Below are 19,033 nucleotides of genomic sequence, written 5' to 3'. Positions count from 1 at the left end.
CTGGTTACAACATGAAACATACGTCTAGTTCTAGAGATAGTACCAAGAATGTTTAGGATGAAATTAAATGAACTGGATTAAAGTTTATAAAATATTACACTTATTTATTCAAGCAACTCAATAACTGAGACCATTAAATTATTACAGAGTTGATTATAAAACACGCAACTACTCCCCAGTGCTTTTTTGAGGAGCGCCCAATCTTGAAGGGTCTTGAGAGGGGTAATGTATAGGAATAGTGCCGGGGGGAGCGAGATCTGGGGGTAGAGGAGGAGCAGTACCAGGGGGGACTAGTGGAGGCTGAGGGGCAAACATAGGGGGACGCAGGGGTAAACGCATGTGAGGGGGGAAGAAGAACGGAGTGGGGGGAGGTCCTGGGGGTCTTAACCCAGTAGGAGGACGAGGTAGAGGGGGCAGAGGGAGCATTGGAGGGGGGAGGAACGGCGGTGGAGGAGGATGAGGAATAATCTCTGACTGAGCCAAGTTGAAGAAGTTGTCCTGCAGGTCAGTGGGTGGAGGTGGCAACGCTCCAGGTAGACCAGGTACAGGTTCCAGACTCTCTATGCTCTCCTGGGCTACGGAGGCGGAGGTTTGCCGACCCTGCGATCGACCCCACTTGATGTTCATGCGACGGCCGCCCAAGATCAGCTTGTTAAAGGTCCGCTCTGAGGCCAGCTCAGCAGCAGCACGAGTGGTGAACTGTATAAACGCACACTGCTGTCGAGCTACGTGAGTTATACTTCTGATCTCTCCGTACTGGTAGAAGTGATCCCTGAAAATCATCATTGATAGTTATAAAACTGCCATCAAAAAATTACTGTATCAACAAAGTTTATTTTGTGTTATAAAAAGACAGTGGCTACAGCAACCAGTGATTACCAAACCAAATGGGTCGTGGAGAGAAATTAAACCCTGAAATTTGAATATGTAGCGACTCGCTACAAGACAAGAGCGCAAGTCACGTGACTTAGGTGCGCGCGCAGTCTCCCCGCGACAAGATACAGTGTGTCGTTGAACGTTGTGCCAGCAGCAGTTCAATTAGCCCGGATAAGTACTAGCATTAAGACTATGTCTAGATAAGTTCGTAGGGGTTGGGGAAGGGTGTAGGCAAGGGCAAACTTATTTTTAATTATGTAATTTATTAGGTTCACCAATGGTCGTAGTCTGGTAATCAATATTCAAAATTTAGAATAATTCACATTTGTTAAATCTAGTTACTTTTCACGAATCAGAATAAGTCCAGATATATAATTATTTCTCCGTTCACTATACTATAATTACATATATTAAATAACATAAAATCTGGCTGTGATATGCAGCTAAGGTAATATTGTGCACTTTGACGAGGTAGTTAATTCCTTTGCAGTAGAGTGGAATATCGACAGGAAATGTGCGTGGTTTGGTAGTGGTAAGAGGAAGATATATAGGGCCCAGGTATCTTCATTTACACTCATACTACCCCACATCACCACAAATACATGAATTTCTATTAAGAGTTACTAAATGTTGTTCAATAAATAATTAGAGCTACTTTTACTTTCTCCCCTTATACCATACATAGTATGGTAGGCCTAAGTATTGTTTTTGTCAAAATTTTCAAGTTTGAGTTTTGAGTGGATATAACCAAAACGGTCCCCTTGGACCCAAAAAAGTAGTTTTTGAAGTGTAAGGGTATGTATGTGAGGATTTGTACAGAGCTACAGACTACACACGTGGTCCGATTTTGATGTAATTTGGTATGTAGGTACTAATCCATAGTATCTCCAGGTGTTTATTTTTTATTTTTTTCTGAAATTTAAGTTTGAATCGCAATTTTCCATAAAAACCCATCAATTAACAGAAAATTCCAGTTTTCTCAAAAATGGCCCGAATGATTTTGATGCTTAACTCCCATCGCTGTAAAAATTACGGTTCAAAAGTTATTCTTTACCCATAAAATAATATAGAATCAGATTTCTGAACAAAGCCAGGTTTGATTAAAATTTTTATGTCATTTGTCCTTATAATTCTAAACAATACTAATGGGAGAATGTATGTGTCAGATTGCTGATACCGTTTATTTTCCAAATACAATACGAGGAGTAAAGAACTACTGAAATAAAAGTTAACTAGTAAACTTGTTTTAATTTAGTTGTATGGATTAAGGTAAGTAGTTGGGGGAGCGAGCTAGTCTATTGGTTAGAGCGCGGGACTTTGGTCCATGAGTTTAAACCCCGCATAATCACCAATGGAGTTGATCTAAGTGATAATGCCGCAACCCCTAGGTCAAACCTGAAGTAAAGTGAAAAACGTCCCAGGCTCGTGCCTAGCATCCTAAGACAGAAAAATTTTAAAAAAGTTGTGTGCTCTAACCTGAGGTCCTTCTCCCCGATCCTGTCTCCGAGGTTGCCCACGTACAGCGTGGTGATGCTCTTGTCTTCCGGAGACTCCAGCTTGGGCATTGCTGACGCTCTCCTCATCAGCTTCTCTGCCACAGGGTCATTGACACCGTAGTACCTGGAATTGAGATTGAATAAAATTATCAAAGGCCTACACAGGACGAAATGTTTTTCAACTGTTATGTCTGTCAACCTCCAAATAGAAATTTACTAAAACCTACTCAATTACAGTTATTGACAACTAAAAACTGTCACCTTTTATAAACAAAACTTTTCCCTAGATTCAATCCAGCAGTAATTTTGTTTTGTAATATAATCAAATTACATTTCATAATCCTCATCTTAGACTACTAATCAGGGGCGGCTCCAGGAACATTTTTTGGGTAGGCCTGACAAGGATCAAGAAAGAGTCTGATAGGGGATGAGGGGTTTGAAGAGCTTAGCCAGCAAAAAGGGGGGAATTTTAAAATTTAAATGCAAAATAATTAGTTTGAATGATTTCTCTTTATTTACATAGGCCTATAATTAAATGTCTTTATCTATCTATATCCTCCATACTATTATATAAAAATCTAATGGTGTCTGTCTGTATGTGTGTTACTAATAGGTGCAAAAACTACTGAGCCAACTGGGCTAAAATTTAAAAAAAATATAGTTACCATACCAAGGACCATTATAGGACTATTCACATTTCGATACTGACCGTAGGCTTTGCCCCTTTGGCTTTAAAAGTTCTCAGGTGAAGATTTTAAAAGTAAATATTGATTGGTCTCCATGGCTGCGATGAGAACACTAATTAATGTTTGTTTACATTTGCTTTAACATTTAAATGTAAACAAGAAGAACTGCTAAACTGCATATTTCACAATTTCATACAGCTGATACAAAGAAATTAAACATAATATTTTCCATAACTATGAGGTAGGTTTATTTTAATCTAACCTTTTATCATGGATTATTTATTCTAAAACTATGTCAATGATTATATAAAAAAAAAAGATTCTATAACCGTTGCTTATAGAACGGTATAGTCCTGGTATCAACTCCGGCTCTGCTTTGGATTTTTTAAAGCGTCTAAGTTATGAAAATAATGTTATTGATATGATTTCATGGAAACAGTATAAAAATTACAATGTGTAGATGTTTTATATGAATTTGGAGGCTAATTTAAATAAATTGTAACTGCTTAACATGTGTTAGATTAACTTAACATAACTTGCACAATGCATATCACATTGTTTTTTATATGTATATTTAGGTAAATTAAGTTATTGTGTTTTGCTTAAATTAAACTAAAGAATATCATCAATACAATAACTAGATTGTACGTTGTTGATTTTTTTTATCTGTTGTATATGTGTAACTATAATTAATTATCAAATGGTAATACTAATACAAAATACTCTTATTTTATCTTAACATAGATTTCAGTTCACATTTACTTTATTTGATAAATTTATTATTTGTGTTTTGCCACACCACTGATTAAATTAAACCAAGGAAAATATCATAAAACTAAGAAGTACACAGTGTTCTTTTGTTTCTAAAATCAATGAAATCTGTTACTGAGTGAAAATGTTGAAACGTACGTTTTTATGTCCCTGGCCTTTTACTTCGTAGATACTGAATAATATATAGTTTATCATTATGTGTTTTAATATTTTTTGGGACGGGGGCAACATGTTACACACAATTATTTGACTTTAAATAGGTTCTAGGCATGTCCCTGGCCTTTTACTTCGTAGATACTGAATATGTAGTTTATCATTATGTGTTTTAATATTTTTTGGGACGGGGGTAGCATGTTACACACAATTATTTGACTTTAAATAGGTTCTAGGTATGTCCCTGGCCTTTTACTTCGTAGATACTGAATATGTAGTTTATCATTATGTGTTTTAATATTTTTTGGGACGGGGGCAACATGTTACACACAATTATTTGACTTTAAATAGGTTCTAGGTATTAGTGATGGTCAAAACCAGAAATTTCGAATCTCAAAACCGAAACATTTAAAAATCAAATCCCGAATCTCAAAACATAAACGCGAAACTTTTTTACTTAGCTGGTTACAAAGGTCAAGTTTACAAAAAATACAGGTAATAATAAAATATTAAGTATGCAATCAAAACTGAAAGAGATCCACTGCTGACACTGACATAACATAAATATGTGTCTAATAATCTTAAACCCGAATACAACATATTTTTTTATAAACAACCAACATTAAAAATAAATTAAACCCCTAACACTAACATAAACATGAATATTAGAATAATTAGAACATTTAGTAGCCAATATTTCTTTGTGTTATGAAATATTGATTTGAAACTGAATCTTATTACGTCGTTCCAGTTATAGTATTTAAGATGCCTTTTGAAGTCCAGAATACAGTTTACTTGTTTCATTACTGTTGATGGTGATATGTTTGCTCTATTGCTAAGAGCTTGTGTGGAAACAGTGTTATTAACAATAATAATGACACAAAATATGTCAGCAGGTTAAAAAATAAGACTGCCAAAATCTTCAATTTCAAAACTTTTGAATTTCAAAACTCGGTAATCAAATCTCGAAACCGAAACTTTTCCAAAGTTTTGATGGTTTTGAGATTTGAGATTCGGTTTTGACACATCACTACTAGGTATGTCCCTGGACTTTTACTTCGTAGATACTGAATATGTAGTTTATCATTATGTGTTTAAATATTTTTTGGGACGGGGGCAACATGTTACACACAATTATTTGACTTTAAATAAGTTCTAGGTATTTTTTTCGTATTTTTAAAATCTCAAAACTCACGACCGTCACGTGTCCCTAGGGTACATTTTGCAACTTTCATGCTGTTTTTAGAATAATTATTCATGCCGAAATATAATGTCATATTTTTATTACATCAATAGTTATAAGCTTACGAAAAAGGAGCATGTGATAATTTTGTTTTCATTGTAAACTGACTACCATGACTAAATAGGTCTGTCCCTCGATTTGACGTCACGACCATTAGGGAAAAATTTGCAACTTTGGAGCACGACAGTGGCAAGCCTGGCGTCGATGGAGTCAGTTGGTTTTAGAGACTAGTTCGGGGTGTACGTAACCGGATTGTAGTGCCGGTCGTTTCGAGTTGAAAGGAGAAATTACAAGATTAATAAAGGCAAGTTTGTGTTTTTTGTAATTTTGGTGTGTCCATGACCGTACGTAGTCATTTGATGAAGTAGACATGCTGTTAATTTTTATTTATAAGATATTTCAATTGCTAGATTAACCTAGAAGTCCACTTTGTATCCTCGAACATGAGGTGCAGGGCTACCGCCAGAACAGAGCCAAATAACACGTAATGTCACGACCAAAGTTTCACGACCATCGCGGGTTTTTTTACGACCAATCCAGCCTTATGGATTATACTGTGTTTGGTCGTGACAATAACTTAAATATCATTGTAAATTGAACAGTTTAGTTCAATTGAAACACATATTTGTATTATAACTAACAGTATAATTGAAGGATTGTTTGGAAAGATTTAGATTATTCCAGACAATTCACGACCGTACCGCTTGTCCCTGACCATCATGTTCATGATTTATATCATAAAAACTTCAAAAATCAAAATATCATCATATTTCAATGTTTTATACACAAAAGAAACACACCTCTCTAAAAACATAACGATTTTACGGGTCTCAGGTAAGTTTTTTCGGAGTTATACAAACATAAAAAAGATTTTATTGGTTTTTTTTTATTTTTTTAAGTTTTTCCTTTTTTTTCTAGAAAGTCCAAATATACTAAAAGCTTAGTGAGCTGTTTTTTGTATAATTTTCCTAAAAGTAAATTAATTTATAGCAAAACATAGCTATAAAAGTAATATTAACTATTTTTAATATTCAATTTTATGTCCGTGATGGTCGTTACAACATTTCGTGTTTTTCCATCAAAGATGCTCTATTAATAAAAAAACACCAAACCATGGACATTTTATGAAATTTCAAATGTTAATGAAATAAAAGAAATAATAAAAGTTTCAAAAACGTAACAATAGAATATTTCATTTCTAGGACCGAAAGTGGCATTTTCCGTCGCGTGCTCAAGTTTTTGTGTGAGGCGAAGCCGAACAAAGGGAACCCCAATTTCACGTGCGAGGCGAAGCTGAGTATGTGAGAAGCCGAGGACGGGAATAATGGAGCGAGTGCCGGATAATAACTTTCGGTACGAGTTATAACAATACTTTTCATCACAACGCAAAAATAACAAACACAGATTAGCAGACCTCATTAATATTACAACTATTTTATTTCTCAATTAATTTGGTTGAACATAAAAATAAAATAAAATCTTCTAAAAGGAGTCCTACGTATATTTCTCAATAAATTTTGTTTAAACATGAATATAAAAGAATAAAGCAACTTTTAACAATACATACAGCTGATTCAAATCATTAAATGAAACCGTAACAAAACACAGGCGCGCGTAGAGAATAAATGGAGAACTAATTGGAAGCGAGGGAAAATCAGCTGATCGATTTTCCCTCGCCCTAAATTAGAGCTTGGGAAACGACTACTTTCATTGATGTCAGCTGTTATCGAAAATAGTTATTTTTGTTATGGAGTGATGAAAAAATTTTCAAAGTGCTTTTCCTGAAAACGTACCTTTCAAAATTTTCACTCTACTATGTTTACTTAATGGTAAGTGTGAAAATGTAAACGGCAATGGACGATGGAACTGATTAAAAGAACTGGTTTGTTTTGTATATTTATTTGTTTGTTGATATTTTTGTAGAGTAGAATCAGAGATGCAATGAAACATATACTGTATTTGCTGTTACATTTTTTTATTCCTTGATGCTTTGATAATCATATTAGTTTTGTCTGCTGTCTTTAATGCTAAATTATTTGTTTAAAATTTGTTATAGTACTATATAGTTTCTTTAATATTTCCAAAGACTGTATTGATAAGGCACAGAAATATTTATAAAGTTTATAGCCTGACTTAGTTTTGCTAATGATTCATTGTGAGTGAAGAAACTGAAGATGGAAGAGTTTGTGATTTAATATAAAGAAGAGTGAAATGTTAAAAAAAAAATATTTAAATTTAATAAATTAGTAGTAACTTCAAAATTAAAATTTAAAATGTCAATAATAAATCATCAGAAGAGTGAAATGTAAAAAAAAAAATTATTTAAATTTAATAAATTAGTAGTAACTTCAAAATTGAAATTTAAAATGTCAATATTAAATCAAAAGATATGTAATGAAGGGAGATGAAATGGTGGTATCCACTACTTGCCAGATTTAAAAGTCATAACTTAAACGTTTCTGTTAAGGCCATAAAAGTTGAATTTTGTTTCTAAAAGCGTTGGCGGATGTGTAACTATTATATGCAACAGATGTAAAGATTAAAATGTTTCTATTTTGTGTCCTCTTCCCGTTGCAAAGCATGGGTACAACAGCTAGTTTATTTATAATTTTGACAAATCCACCAACATTTTGGGTAGGCCCGGGCCTAACTGGCCTGCCCACTGGAGCCGCCCCTGCTACTTATTCTGCAAGTGAGTTGAATCAGTAAAAATATTTTGACTGAAATGGCAATTCCAGCAGTAAGTTAGGGGATGTCGCCTGTTTTTTCATATGTGCTAAACTAATGAAAGTTTCTTGTGACGTTAAATGATTGATTGATACTCATACCTGTCTTTGATGTTTTGATCGGCAAGTGGGTCGTCAGGATCCGTCGGTTTCTCGTGACGGTACGGACACTCCTCACCTCTCCGACATTCACCTTTTACCCAAAAGGAGCAGATGTGCGGCCTGTTGCGTTTGTAGTACGGCGTCGTCCGAGCCAGCTTCATCAACATGTCACTGGCAGCCTGTGTCTTACCCACGGAGCCTGCCGCAATTGTCCCGTCAGCTTTTGTCAGCTGTTCAACATATTGCATAAACTCAACAATTGCTTTTGTGTGTGTGTGTTTTTTTTTTTTGCAGCATCACGTAACATTACGTTAATTCTATTGGTCTTAATAGATTGCAAGCCTAAGATTTTCAAACAAGCCGAGCTTTTGGATTTTATGAATTGGTGCTTGGTCACTCTAACTTAGGTTTGTCTCAGCTTAGCTCAAAACTTTAAAACAGTTGTGCAGGACCAAAATAATAAAGTTGCCACTGGCAAGACCCAAACAATTCAACATTGTTATATTTTTTTTTGTTATCAAGCACCAATTGAGATGTGATTGAGCTAACTTATCAAGTTTGTCCTTAAAAAGTATAAAATAACCTTCTGGGTGTGGTGGAATTTTTTTTCTTTTTTTGTATGCAGATCTCGTTAAAAAATTTACCTAGGTAGGCTACTCAAAAAGCCCTTTAACTGATGTTAAAATCTGTGTTGCATTTCTAATGACAAGACAACGTTTCAAGTTTATACTTTTACCATTGACTATTGGATTTTGATTTTACTAAACTATATGTACCTATATATACATATATAAATATATAAATCCAACTTTGTCTTTGTATATGAATAAAATTCAACATTGAACTTAAAAGAATTCCAGCTAGACCCAAACTTACACACCCTACTCTTTCTGATTCTGATTTTGACCCTAGTCACCCTGTCAGTGGCAATTCACTATCCATAGATTTGACGCAAGGCTATTAGACATACGGTACACCAATTACAAATTTTAACACTTTTTTGCAAGGCTTGTATACCAAAACCTTGAGCTCTTACAATATGTTCAATTAGCTACCCTGCTAAGCTAAGGACAGTTAATTCCTTCTCTTTTCAGAGTGGTTTAAACCAATTTTATATGTAAATGGGTAATTTTGAAACTGGCCTATCAATTTTTACAGTAACTTTTGTTAACCTTTTAATCCAGGATGTCCCTTTGGACATTAACAAAAGGTTAAACAAGGTTAATGAGGTTGAGGAGTCTTAAATTAGGCCTAATTGAATATTAAGAAAGTTTATTATGGATACATTGAAATGTCCTAGATAAGCGTGACACAGTTTGAACTAACAAATTTAACCTACCTCACTGTCCATATTTTGTATGTAATACTCCTTGTTGACTTCAGAGCGAGGCAGATCGTCCTTGATGCGTAGAGCTGTGTCTCTTACTTGAATGGGTAAACCATACTCAAGGTCCAACAGACACGTCTGGCAAACATTCTTTAACCGAGAACATGTTTGGCAAACTTCGGTCTTCTTAAATCGCATTCTTGCCCCAGGACACCATCGGAAAACAGTGAATGGTCTTGAACATATCTTGCACTCTTTACCATATTTTTCTTTAGTCTGGAAAAATACACTTTTAGATAATTAATTTCTATTGTAGGCTAATTTGTATCTTGAATAAGCATATTAGGTTTATTAGATATAGGTCCGGTCCCATTTTTGTTAAGTATATTTGATTTGAATGCATATGTTCTATTGTCCTGAGCGTTGGTAGCCTCTTTCACCACCATACCTATACTGAACTCAATGCCGCAATCCGTTTTTCATTTGCATCTTTGGTGTTTGAAATATTTAAATTTTAAATAAGAGAATTTTAATATTTCATCAAGAAAGCTTGATAACCAAAAACGGATTGCGGCATTGAGTTCAGTATAAAAAAGTAGTTCAAAATGATGGGTCACAACACTACCTTCATATTTAAATTACCCAATTGATCACATTTCAAAATAGCGGATCAAAGATGGCGGCCGAATAAATTACATCCCTCATTACCAAGTGAAAATAGGTCGACAATGAATGGTGGTGTATACTTATCTTTATCTAGCACTATTTTGAGATTATGGTCTTGGTTTGTAAATGCACAATGTTAAAATGGACTAAAAATAAAGTTATAAAAAGTCCTCATCACTTTAGAATGGATCAAGATTTTTAAAAACTAATTGCGGCATTGTAATCAGCGTAAAATTCTAGTTTGAAATAATGGGTCACAACCCTACCTTTACATTTGAAAAAAAAACTTTGTATCCAATATGGCGGATCCAAGATGGTGGTCAAAAATGTATACTCAGTCAAAATGAAGTACTTACTACTCTACAATGATCTGATATGGTCCGGAGTTGATATCTTAAGAAATGTAGAAAAATGTAGGGGGGAACTCATTTAAAACTCACCCTGTATAATACGTGACAGGCGATTTCTACGAAACACTACTCCTCCGTTAATAATGGATGGATTTATACAAACGATGTGTCAAAATTAAGTATTTTTCGTGTAGACGCCCCCTTTTACCAATTCCTGTAATAAAAGTTCTCGGGCTTCGCCCCACAGGCCATGTATTTCCTAATGTATTTCTTACGAAGAAAATATTTTGTCTATTTAACAGACAATTTGTATTAATTGCAGCTGTGCATAGTCAACACATATGATACACACAAAAGCGTTCGTTTTCAGAGTAAGTTCGTTTTCAGTTTTGATAACTGTAGTGGAGTGGTTGATTACATTATTTTTTAGTTGACTCTTTTAAGTAATCGGAAATTAAGACTGTTATTTGTTTTGAAATAACGCCTGGAATACTTTGAAATTGCTCGAATTTGAGCAACAGGTGCACTAGTTTTATCTAATACTTGACTCACTTGTATATAGGCTAATTTACTACCTTAAGTGTTTTGTAAACCTGAATGATTTCGTTTTCAAATAAACTACTGTATTTGTCTTTGAAAATACCAACGTATTGTTAATTCAATTATTTACCACATATATCTAGGCCTTGGTACTTTGAACTTGAGGTTATAAGATCTAAATAGTATTTAATGTATTGTACCAATGGACACACCACACATTTTTTTAAGAAGATTTGTAAGGGATTAGTTTCAGTCCAATTGAGAGGGGGCGCCAAAATAGGTGTTTGCCCCGGGTGCTGAATAGCCTAATTACGTCCCTGAAACTAGGTAAGTACTAAAAGTCTTCGCTACAAATGGCAATATATTTTAAAAGTCCAAACTATCAAAATCTCATTATTTTAGTGCTTCCTAGTTCTAACTTGTTTTCAAAATAACTATTACCTAGGTTTTATTATACTGTACTTCATTACAGTAGGTACAGTAAAATAATTCATAATGAGAAAAAAATAAACACACAATTTAAGTAGGGCCTATTTAAATAGGTAAACCTAATACTGTAGGCCTAAACTTCCGGAGGTCTTGGCAATTAAGTGCTGCGCTAAAAACCATTCTGGACAAGGAACCTGTTTTTTGAAGAAAGGGAAATCCTCATCCTCTCCAAAAAAAAAGTAAGTCTGCCACTTAAAAACTGATAAAAAATCAATTACATTTTAAATCAGTTAAAGACAAAAAATTAAGTTACTATAAGAGTTGGGACTATTTCAATAATAACTTAGCTAAAAATTATTCTAAATAGGTATATAAAATTTCTGGTTGCTGGTTCTTGATTGATAAACTTACCATTCGGATGTAAGGATTGTCTCCAAGACATGTTTGGCATAGGATTGGGAACTCCTGCAAACAAACATGATTATTCAGATTTAGATATAACATTATCCACATACATATGTATGTAGGCCTACAAGCAATCCACCCTTTTTCATAAAAAAATTTAACTAGGCTAATTCAACCTATTTACCCCCGCCTATTTTCCGATGATAAACCACGTTAGTATGTCTCCCCACCAAAAACCCCGAATTCCCACTTGTCCCCTAGAGAGTTGGGGTTATTGCTGGTAGTATCACATTTTTGTCAAAATCACGCTTATTTTAGACGTCAAATCGTTTTTTTTTTTATTTTTGTCGTTTTGGTTGTTTTTTTCTCGTAGGCTTAATGGTCGTTTTCCGTGGAAAAAGAACGTCATTTCCAGAATCAGTGTTTTTGAGTAGAATGAAAAATAAAATGCAAAAATCGCGTGCACACCCTAAAATGCATATTAACCCTCGATTCTTGGTACAAAATCGGTATGGTAGGCCTAAGCGTTTACCACTAAGCACAGAGTAAAATTATTGTATTTTCATTTGCTAAGTTAACATCAACATAACATAAAGCAATAATTAGCTTATCTTAGGCTCAATTACATTTTCTTAGTATATTTTACAACTCTTTCAAAGAATCAAAATACCCAGGCCTGGACCTAATTATTTAGGGTGAAGTGGGGTAAGTGTGACCTAAAAATCATAAAGTTCATCTTTACAATTTTTTCCTCGGTTATTTCTTAAGCTAGAAACTTGAAATATTTAACACTTAAACTTTGGAAATATCTTTATTGGTAAAAAAACCCAATGTTATAAACTTATGCTTTCACTATTTTTTTTTTTTTACTTACAAAAAATGCCTGCCAGCTGTCACACTTACCCCATGGGGTCGGGGCAAGTGTTATAGCGGCCTCTATAAAATCCTGTATATTTCTCTTTTATGGTAAATGGGGCAATTGTGATAAATACCCAGTTAGTGCTCTTTCAGGAACATTTTGATTTAAGTCCCTATCATTCTTACTTTTTGAGATATTTACAAATGAAATAAAGACGTACAAATCTGCAGAAATTTGTAAAAACTTGCATCAGATCACACAGATTACATCTGATCACACTTGCCCCGGGTGTCGGTGTCATACTTGCCCCAGCCATTCAAAATTTCCGGGGTAAGTGTGACATGTGGTTTTAAATTTAATAATAAATTTGTACACGTTTTAAATATTTTTTTTCTAAAGTTTAGCTTTTAGGCTCTTTAAAAATCTGAGTTTGATATAAATTGGTCAACATTTAAAATAACTACAAATTAAACAAAATTTCCGAACAAACTTTGATTTTGACCTAAAATGTCGGACTTATAAAAACCAATAACAAGATGGCCGGCTATCACACTTACCCCGCTGTCACACTTACCCCACTCCACCCTACTTAACTTAGGAGGGCCGTAAACTGAGTAACAAACAATGAGGTTATAATAGCAGCAAAGTCACTAGGCTACTCATGTAAGAGTAAGTTAATGGGTACAGTTTCTTAACTGGGCTAAGCTAATATCAATTGAATCTATCAAATTCAAAATATTGATCAATAATCTATATTTTAAAATATATCTATAAGTTATATATAAAATCCAATGTTATGTATGTTTGTTTGTTAGTTTGTCCTTTATGGACTCCGAAACCGCTCGACAGATTGTAATGAAACTTTCAGGCATTATTAAGCATTATTCAAGGATGGTTTGTGTGAAGTTAGGTCAAAAGGGCTCCGCCCCAGTGGCTCTGGAGTTTCCCACGTTAACCTTATAAGTACTCATATTTAAATGGTAGGCCTATTAAGGAATCTTAACAGCTGGTTCACCTAAACAATTTAATTCTGTGATGTTCAATAGCATTAAAAAGTTAATAGGTTTGTTTACCAACAGGGTTCAGCATAATTATTTTTTTTTATTTATGACAACACCTAATTTGCAACAAAAAGGTGAGTGAGCGTAGCGAACGAATTTCATCCTGGAGGCGAGTTAGCATAGCAAACGAGCTCCAACCCAAAGGTGAGTGAACGTAGCGAACGAACTTCAACCAGGACGTGATTGAGCCATGCGAACGAGCTCATCTTGAAAATGAACGAACATTTGACATAAAACCACATTAGGACAGGATGACGTCTGTCGGGCCAACTAGTCTATTATAAAATTAAACTATCATAACCTAACCTAACCAACCAAACTTGCTAATGGTGAGAAATTTGCTTGATGAAGGTTTACTAATCGAATCAAAAGTTTCAATTGATATTAGCATAGCCAAGTTAAGAAACTGTACCCAAATTAACTCTAAGTTATTAGGGCCAATCATTTTGTGAAATGGATTGTCTGTCAGTAAAAAATAAGGAATAGGCCTAGGTTAACTTAAGTTAAAACTAGGCCTAGGCTAAGTTTTAATTAGCCTAATGTTTGTCTCTGTATTAATTGCCCTAAAGTTAACTCAGATTATTGTATGTTTATGTTAAATACCATAAATAGCGTGCAACCTTACCAATCCCACGAATTAATGATTAAAATATACGTAGAGGATACGCGTCCGGTAACCAGACGTGGATTAGGCGTCCGGTAGGGGGTCCCGGAACGTTATTACCACAATGATACGATATTCAGCCATCAGTGTTCGTGGTGTAGTGGATTGAGTGCTCGACTGATATGCGAGAGGTCCCCGGTTCGAAACCCATCGGTAACTTTAACTTTTTGTCACAGATTTTGCTTTGAATGTAATTTCTTCTTAACTGTACATCTTTTGTTAGAATTTTTGGCATTTATAATTTTATGTTATGAAGAGAATTGAACCTTCATTTGATTTTTTTCACTATCAGCAAGTTTGGTTGGTTAGGTTAGGTTATGACAGTAACTGCCGGACGCCCAATCCACGTCCGGTTACCGGACGCGTATCCTCTGCGTAAAATATAACCTAGGCCTATGCCTAGAGTTAGGTTGGGCAATAACTTATAGGTTACCTAGCGATTTCCACATAGTTAGGCCTTCCACCAACAAAGAATCTATAAATGTAAAAATTTGAAAAGCTAAAAGTCAAGTACTGGGCCAATTCTATATGAACTAAGAGAACATTCAGCTTTTTACTTACAGCGTCTTCCCAATTTTGCCTATTGTAAGTATTGGCAGATTTGGACGTCGCCATTGCAGCAACAAAATAATTAAGGCTGTTATTGTGTCACAATTAACGGAGACTCACTATACAGGTAAATTAAATTGGGATGTGATAAAGATAGGCCTACTAAATAAATTATAAATCTTCATTAATTATTAATCTAAAGTGCAAACTAAATTTAAAGAACACTATTCCACAAACAACCAGCCAGAAAGGCAGAGAACTGAGAAGAGAGCGAGAGGAGACTGAGGGAGGAGAGCTCAATTTTTTGTTGATTGTTTTTTTTTTATTCTGACATTCTGACGGCTTGCCGCCGACGGTTGTGTGTGTGTGAGTGGGAGGGGTGGTGTCAAGGAAGAGAGCAGAGAGAAAAGCTAGCAGACCGAAGCTTTGACACTTTGTTTGCAGTTGGCAAAACTGCTAAACTGGAACAGTGGAAATGAACACTGAATCTAACCATTGATCCTTTAATTAATTAAGTAATGTAAAACCATAAATTGCTAAGGGAGTATGTTTTATCTATGATTGTACTTAATTATAGGAGTAAACGTTTGTTTCAATACTTAAAGTTGGCCGATTTACATGTGATAAACAAGAAAATAGATGTTTTGCAATTACTTAAAATATATTATTTTCTGATACAACTATATATAATTTATTACATACCTGTTCCGCCCTCTTGGTCAGGTAGTTTGCCTAGATTGAGACAGCCTAGGGGTTAGGCCGTGCCATAGACCATTGTTTCCCTTGTCTGTTTATCTATGGCCGTGCGGCGCACGCCGGACCGTATGAAAGCTCCAAAAAAAAGCAATTTAACCCTTCGCCAAGTTGTCCGGCGTGGACGCCGCTCGGCGCTGTTTGTCCGGTGGTAACTCGTGCGTGCCATGCGTCCCCGCCGGATCCGGTGTTGGGCTATGGGAGTAGATCTAGATGAGTCTTTTCCACGATGTCCGGTGCATGCCGCACGGCACGCGAGTTACCGCCGGACACCCCTACGGCGGACAAACAAGGCTGCGCGGCTTGGCCGCCGGACCCGGTCGACTCAGAGATGAAGGCTATTGTTTTATTGGAGCTTTCACACGGCCCGGCGCGCGCCACTCGGCCCAACCCCTATGCTGTCTCAACCTTCCTCAAACTAGTACCGGCCCGGACCAAGAGGGTGAAACAGGTATATCAGAAATTATATATCGTTATATCAGAAAATTATATAATTAAAGTTATCAGGAGCGCTGTGCGGTTTCTCATTTTTGACCCTCAAAACACAAGATTTCCCTTTTTCTCTCATTTTTTAATAACTAAAAAAATAATAATTTAGTATATTAAAGTGTTTTTTTACGGATATTAACGTAGAAAATTCAAAAAGTTGTAAAGTTAAAATACCCATGTTGCGTTCATGGAGACTTATTGTAAAATGTTCTAGTTTGCTTGTTTATATATTTTTACATTTTGATTAAACCTGGCAAATTTATTTATTTTGTACTAAGCTATTAATTTTTAGTAAAAATACACTTTATTATAGTCCTTGTAGCACCAAACCTAGGTACTCGTGAAACCTAATGTTATTTTAATAGATTTAATCGGAAATCAATGCGGACAAATAGAAATTCGCTTAGTCGGCAGGTTTGCTGCGGTGGGGGTATGATTACTTTTTCTTCCATTTTAATTATTTTATCAACATGACAAGTTTCGATCATTGTGATTTTTACAGTATTTTAAAGAATTGTTTTGACATACCACAAAATGTATATTTATATATTTATATTAGATGGTTGCATATTGACCTGACGAAGCTCTAAACAGTTAGCCAACCTGTAGTGTGAGACTCCTGAATATATCAGACTACTCAATAAAAAACCTTCTCCACTCTTTTGGACACAGACCTTTAAATTGTTTGTCGCATTACTTCAAGTCAGGCCATAACATGACGTGACCTAAGCCCTCAGAGCTCTCACCGTTTCTGGCATTTAGATTCTTTATGACCTACACCGCATCCTCTGGACAAGGTCGAGTTTCTTGATGCGGAGAATACCGAATACCCTGTATGTAATGTGACACACAGGTCCAATTGAATCGTTTATTGCAGAAACCCCATAACCAACTTTTTCGCAGTTGTGTGATTTCTGCACTAAGGTAATTATATCGAATGAGTGCATCATTAATATACTAATAAGTTAAAATCGAAAAAAATGGTTATGGTGGTTCTGCATTAAACGATTCAATTGTCCTCAATCTCTGTCATCATCGGTATGACCGTGTCCACCGACAGCAGTCCTACTAACTGTTGAGCCTCCGATCCAGGTGGGGCCTTTTTCAACGATGGCAGTGGAAATAGGTACGTTCCACGTCATTGGGAATGTCTGGGCAGTACATACAATCAGATGACACGGCTTTGTCTATTCTGAACAGGTACAACCGGAAAAAGCCGTGACCCGTCAGAAATTGGATGAAGTAGAAGTCCACCTCTCTGCACCACCGATTAACCCAAAAGGTTGGACTTGCTGTATCAGTCGCCTGATTGTCCAGCTCCCCGTATCTTCTGTTCCCAACTCTCCCGCCACAGCTGGTAGGTGTGGGTGCGTTCCTCTGTTCGTGCATGGTCCAACCCACGGTGCTGATAAATTCTTTTTCTCTCCGCCGCCATAAAAGTTTGACGGGGATGACTCCAGCAACCACCAGGACGGCAGGTTCGGACACGGATTAGTAGGCAGGTGCTACCCTTAGAGCTGCCTGATGCTGCACTCGGGTGAGCCGCATCATATATACCTCCTTATTGAGAGCACCTGCCCACACCTCCACACCGTACAAGAGTACCGTACGGACCGGACCGAATACAGCGTTACTATCTTAATTAATGGTAATCTTATTTCTTACTAATATTATAAATGTGACAGTTTGTGTGTTTGTTTGTTTGTTTGAAGTTCAATCACGCATTAACTACTGGACGGATTAGGCTGAAATTTGGCATGATGATAGCTCACATTCCTGATAAATATATATATAGGCCTATCCTATTTATAGGCCTATGTTAATTGCTTGAACACCACTCCTCGTCGGAATTTTATAATTGCAAGTTTTTTGAAGAATTGTCTTGGTTAGCCTTAACAAAATGCCGTCTTAAACACTTTTGTCAGTTTTATACTTTTGGCAAATGCTCACGCTTGTGGGACTGAAACAAAACAATCCAAACCACAGAGCATTCCTGCAAAAAAGCATATCCATTGATTCCGATTTCAGGCCCCAAAACATGAACGCCATAACAGTACGTGATACCATAGATTAAACATAGGCCTAGAGAAAAGAATTTATTTGTAAAAATAAATACCTCTGCCTTAAAAAATAAGGTTGCCAAAGACACAGAAAAATAGTAAACATAAAATATCGAAGAATTATACAGCTATAAGACTGATTAATTTTGATGTTTTCCATATAGATGATTTCTCATTATGGCCAATGAACCTCTGTTTCATGAATAATAATTTTCAAAAAGGATCTGTCCAAATCATATTGTTTCCAAAAGTTCACAAAAAATTTTGATAATGTTCCTCTAGAACCAATAAACAATCCAATCACCTCAATTTTCGAAATTTTAAAATTTTGCTTGAAATATTCAAAGGTAAAATCATAAATTTTTTTCTTTTCTTCATTTACTTCGTTAGCTTGATTTATGTTTATTTCAAATCGAATTGTAGGATCGAGAATTATGCCTTTGTTAGATTCTCTTTAAATCAATAAAATATCAACTCTTCTGGTGCTTCCGTTAGAAGAAATAAGACAGTGTACTTCTTCTTGCACTTCCCATGTATTATACCTTTTTCGGAAGGCATTTGCTATGATACTTCTTATTTTGTGGTGCCTTGTGTTTCTTAGAAGTTCACCAAACGGACAGAAGCCAAGGGCATGTGCAAGGGTTTCAATCTCACCGCAGGCATGCCTGCAGCGGTTATTGCCCTGACTTCTGCCGTGGAGAACACGCACTGGCACCACATTTGCAATCATTTTTATACTGTCTTTCCACTCAGATTCTGACAAGCCTTCTTTATTAATTATACTTTTATTTCCCGGAGTATAGTCCTTGAAAAGTTCAACACCTTTAC

The 19,033-nt window shown here is 35.6% G+C and overlaps 1 protein-coding gene across 1 annotated transcript; it reads right to left on the bottom strand.

The window, feature by feature from the left end:
- Positions 1–77: 77 nt before the first annotated feature.
- LOC128988712 (pre-mRNA-splicing factor RBM22-like) lies at positions 78–15,154 on the bottom strand. The gene is made up of 6 exons (XM_054410282.1): positions 14,916–15,154; positions 11,777–11,830; positions 9,393–9,656; positions 8,054–8,283; positions 2,353–2,496; positions 78–772 (listed from the first exon to the last, which is right to left on the bottom strand). The coding sequence occupies exons 1-6, from the start codon at positions 14,967–14,969 to the stop codon at positions 169–171; spliced, it is 1,350 nt and encodes a 449-aa protein (XP_054266257.1). The 5' UTR covers positions 14,970–15,154; the 3' UTR covers positions 78–168.
- Positions 15,155–19,033: the final 3,879 nt, after the last annotated feature.

Source organism: Macrosteles quadrilineatus, unplaced genomic scaffold (assembly GCF_028750875.1).
Source record: "Macrosteles quadrilineatus isolate MER2022 unplaced genomic scaffold, UCM_ALF_1.0 Scaffold_3__2_contigs__length_128488019, whole genome shotgun sequence".
In the NCBI taxonomy this organism is placed as follows: Eukaryota; Metazoa; Arthropoda; class Insecta; order Hemiptera; family Cicadellidae; genus Macrosteles; species Macrosteles quadrilineatus.
The sequence above is the reverse complement of the archived record's forward strand: the minus strand, read 5'-3'. Positions and strand labels throughout refer to the sequence as shown.

What these genes read in the sequence shown, in the direction of transcription:
- LOC128988712 (XM_054410282.1), bottom strand. Translation starts at nt 14,969, where the DNA reads ATGGCGACGTCCAAATCTGCCAATACTTACAATAGGCAAAATTGGGAA. An exon ending in TACAAAATATGGACAGTGAG is followed by an intron (nt 8,284 to 9,392) that starts GTAGGTTAAATT and finishes TATGTTGAACAG; the next exon opens with CTGACAAAAGCTGACGGGAC. An exon ending in ATCGGGGAGAAGGACCTCAG is followed by an intron (nt 773 to 2,352) that starts GTTAGAGCACAC and finishes GATGATTTTCAG; the next exon opens with GGATCACTTCTACCAGTACG.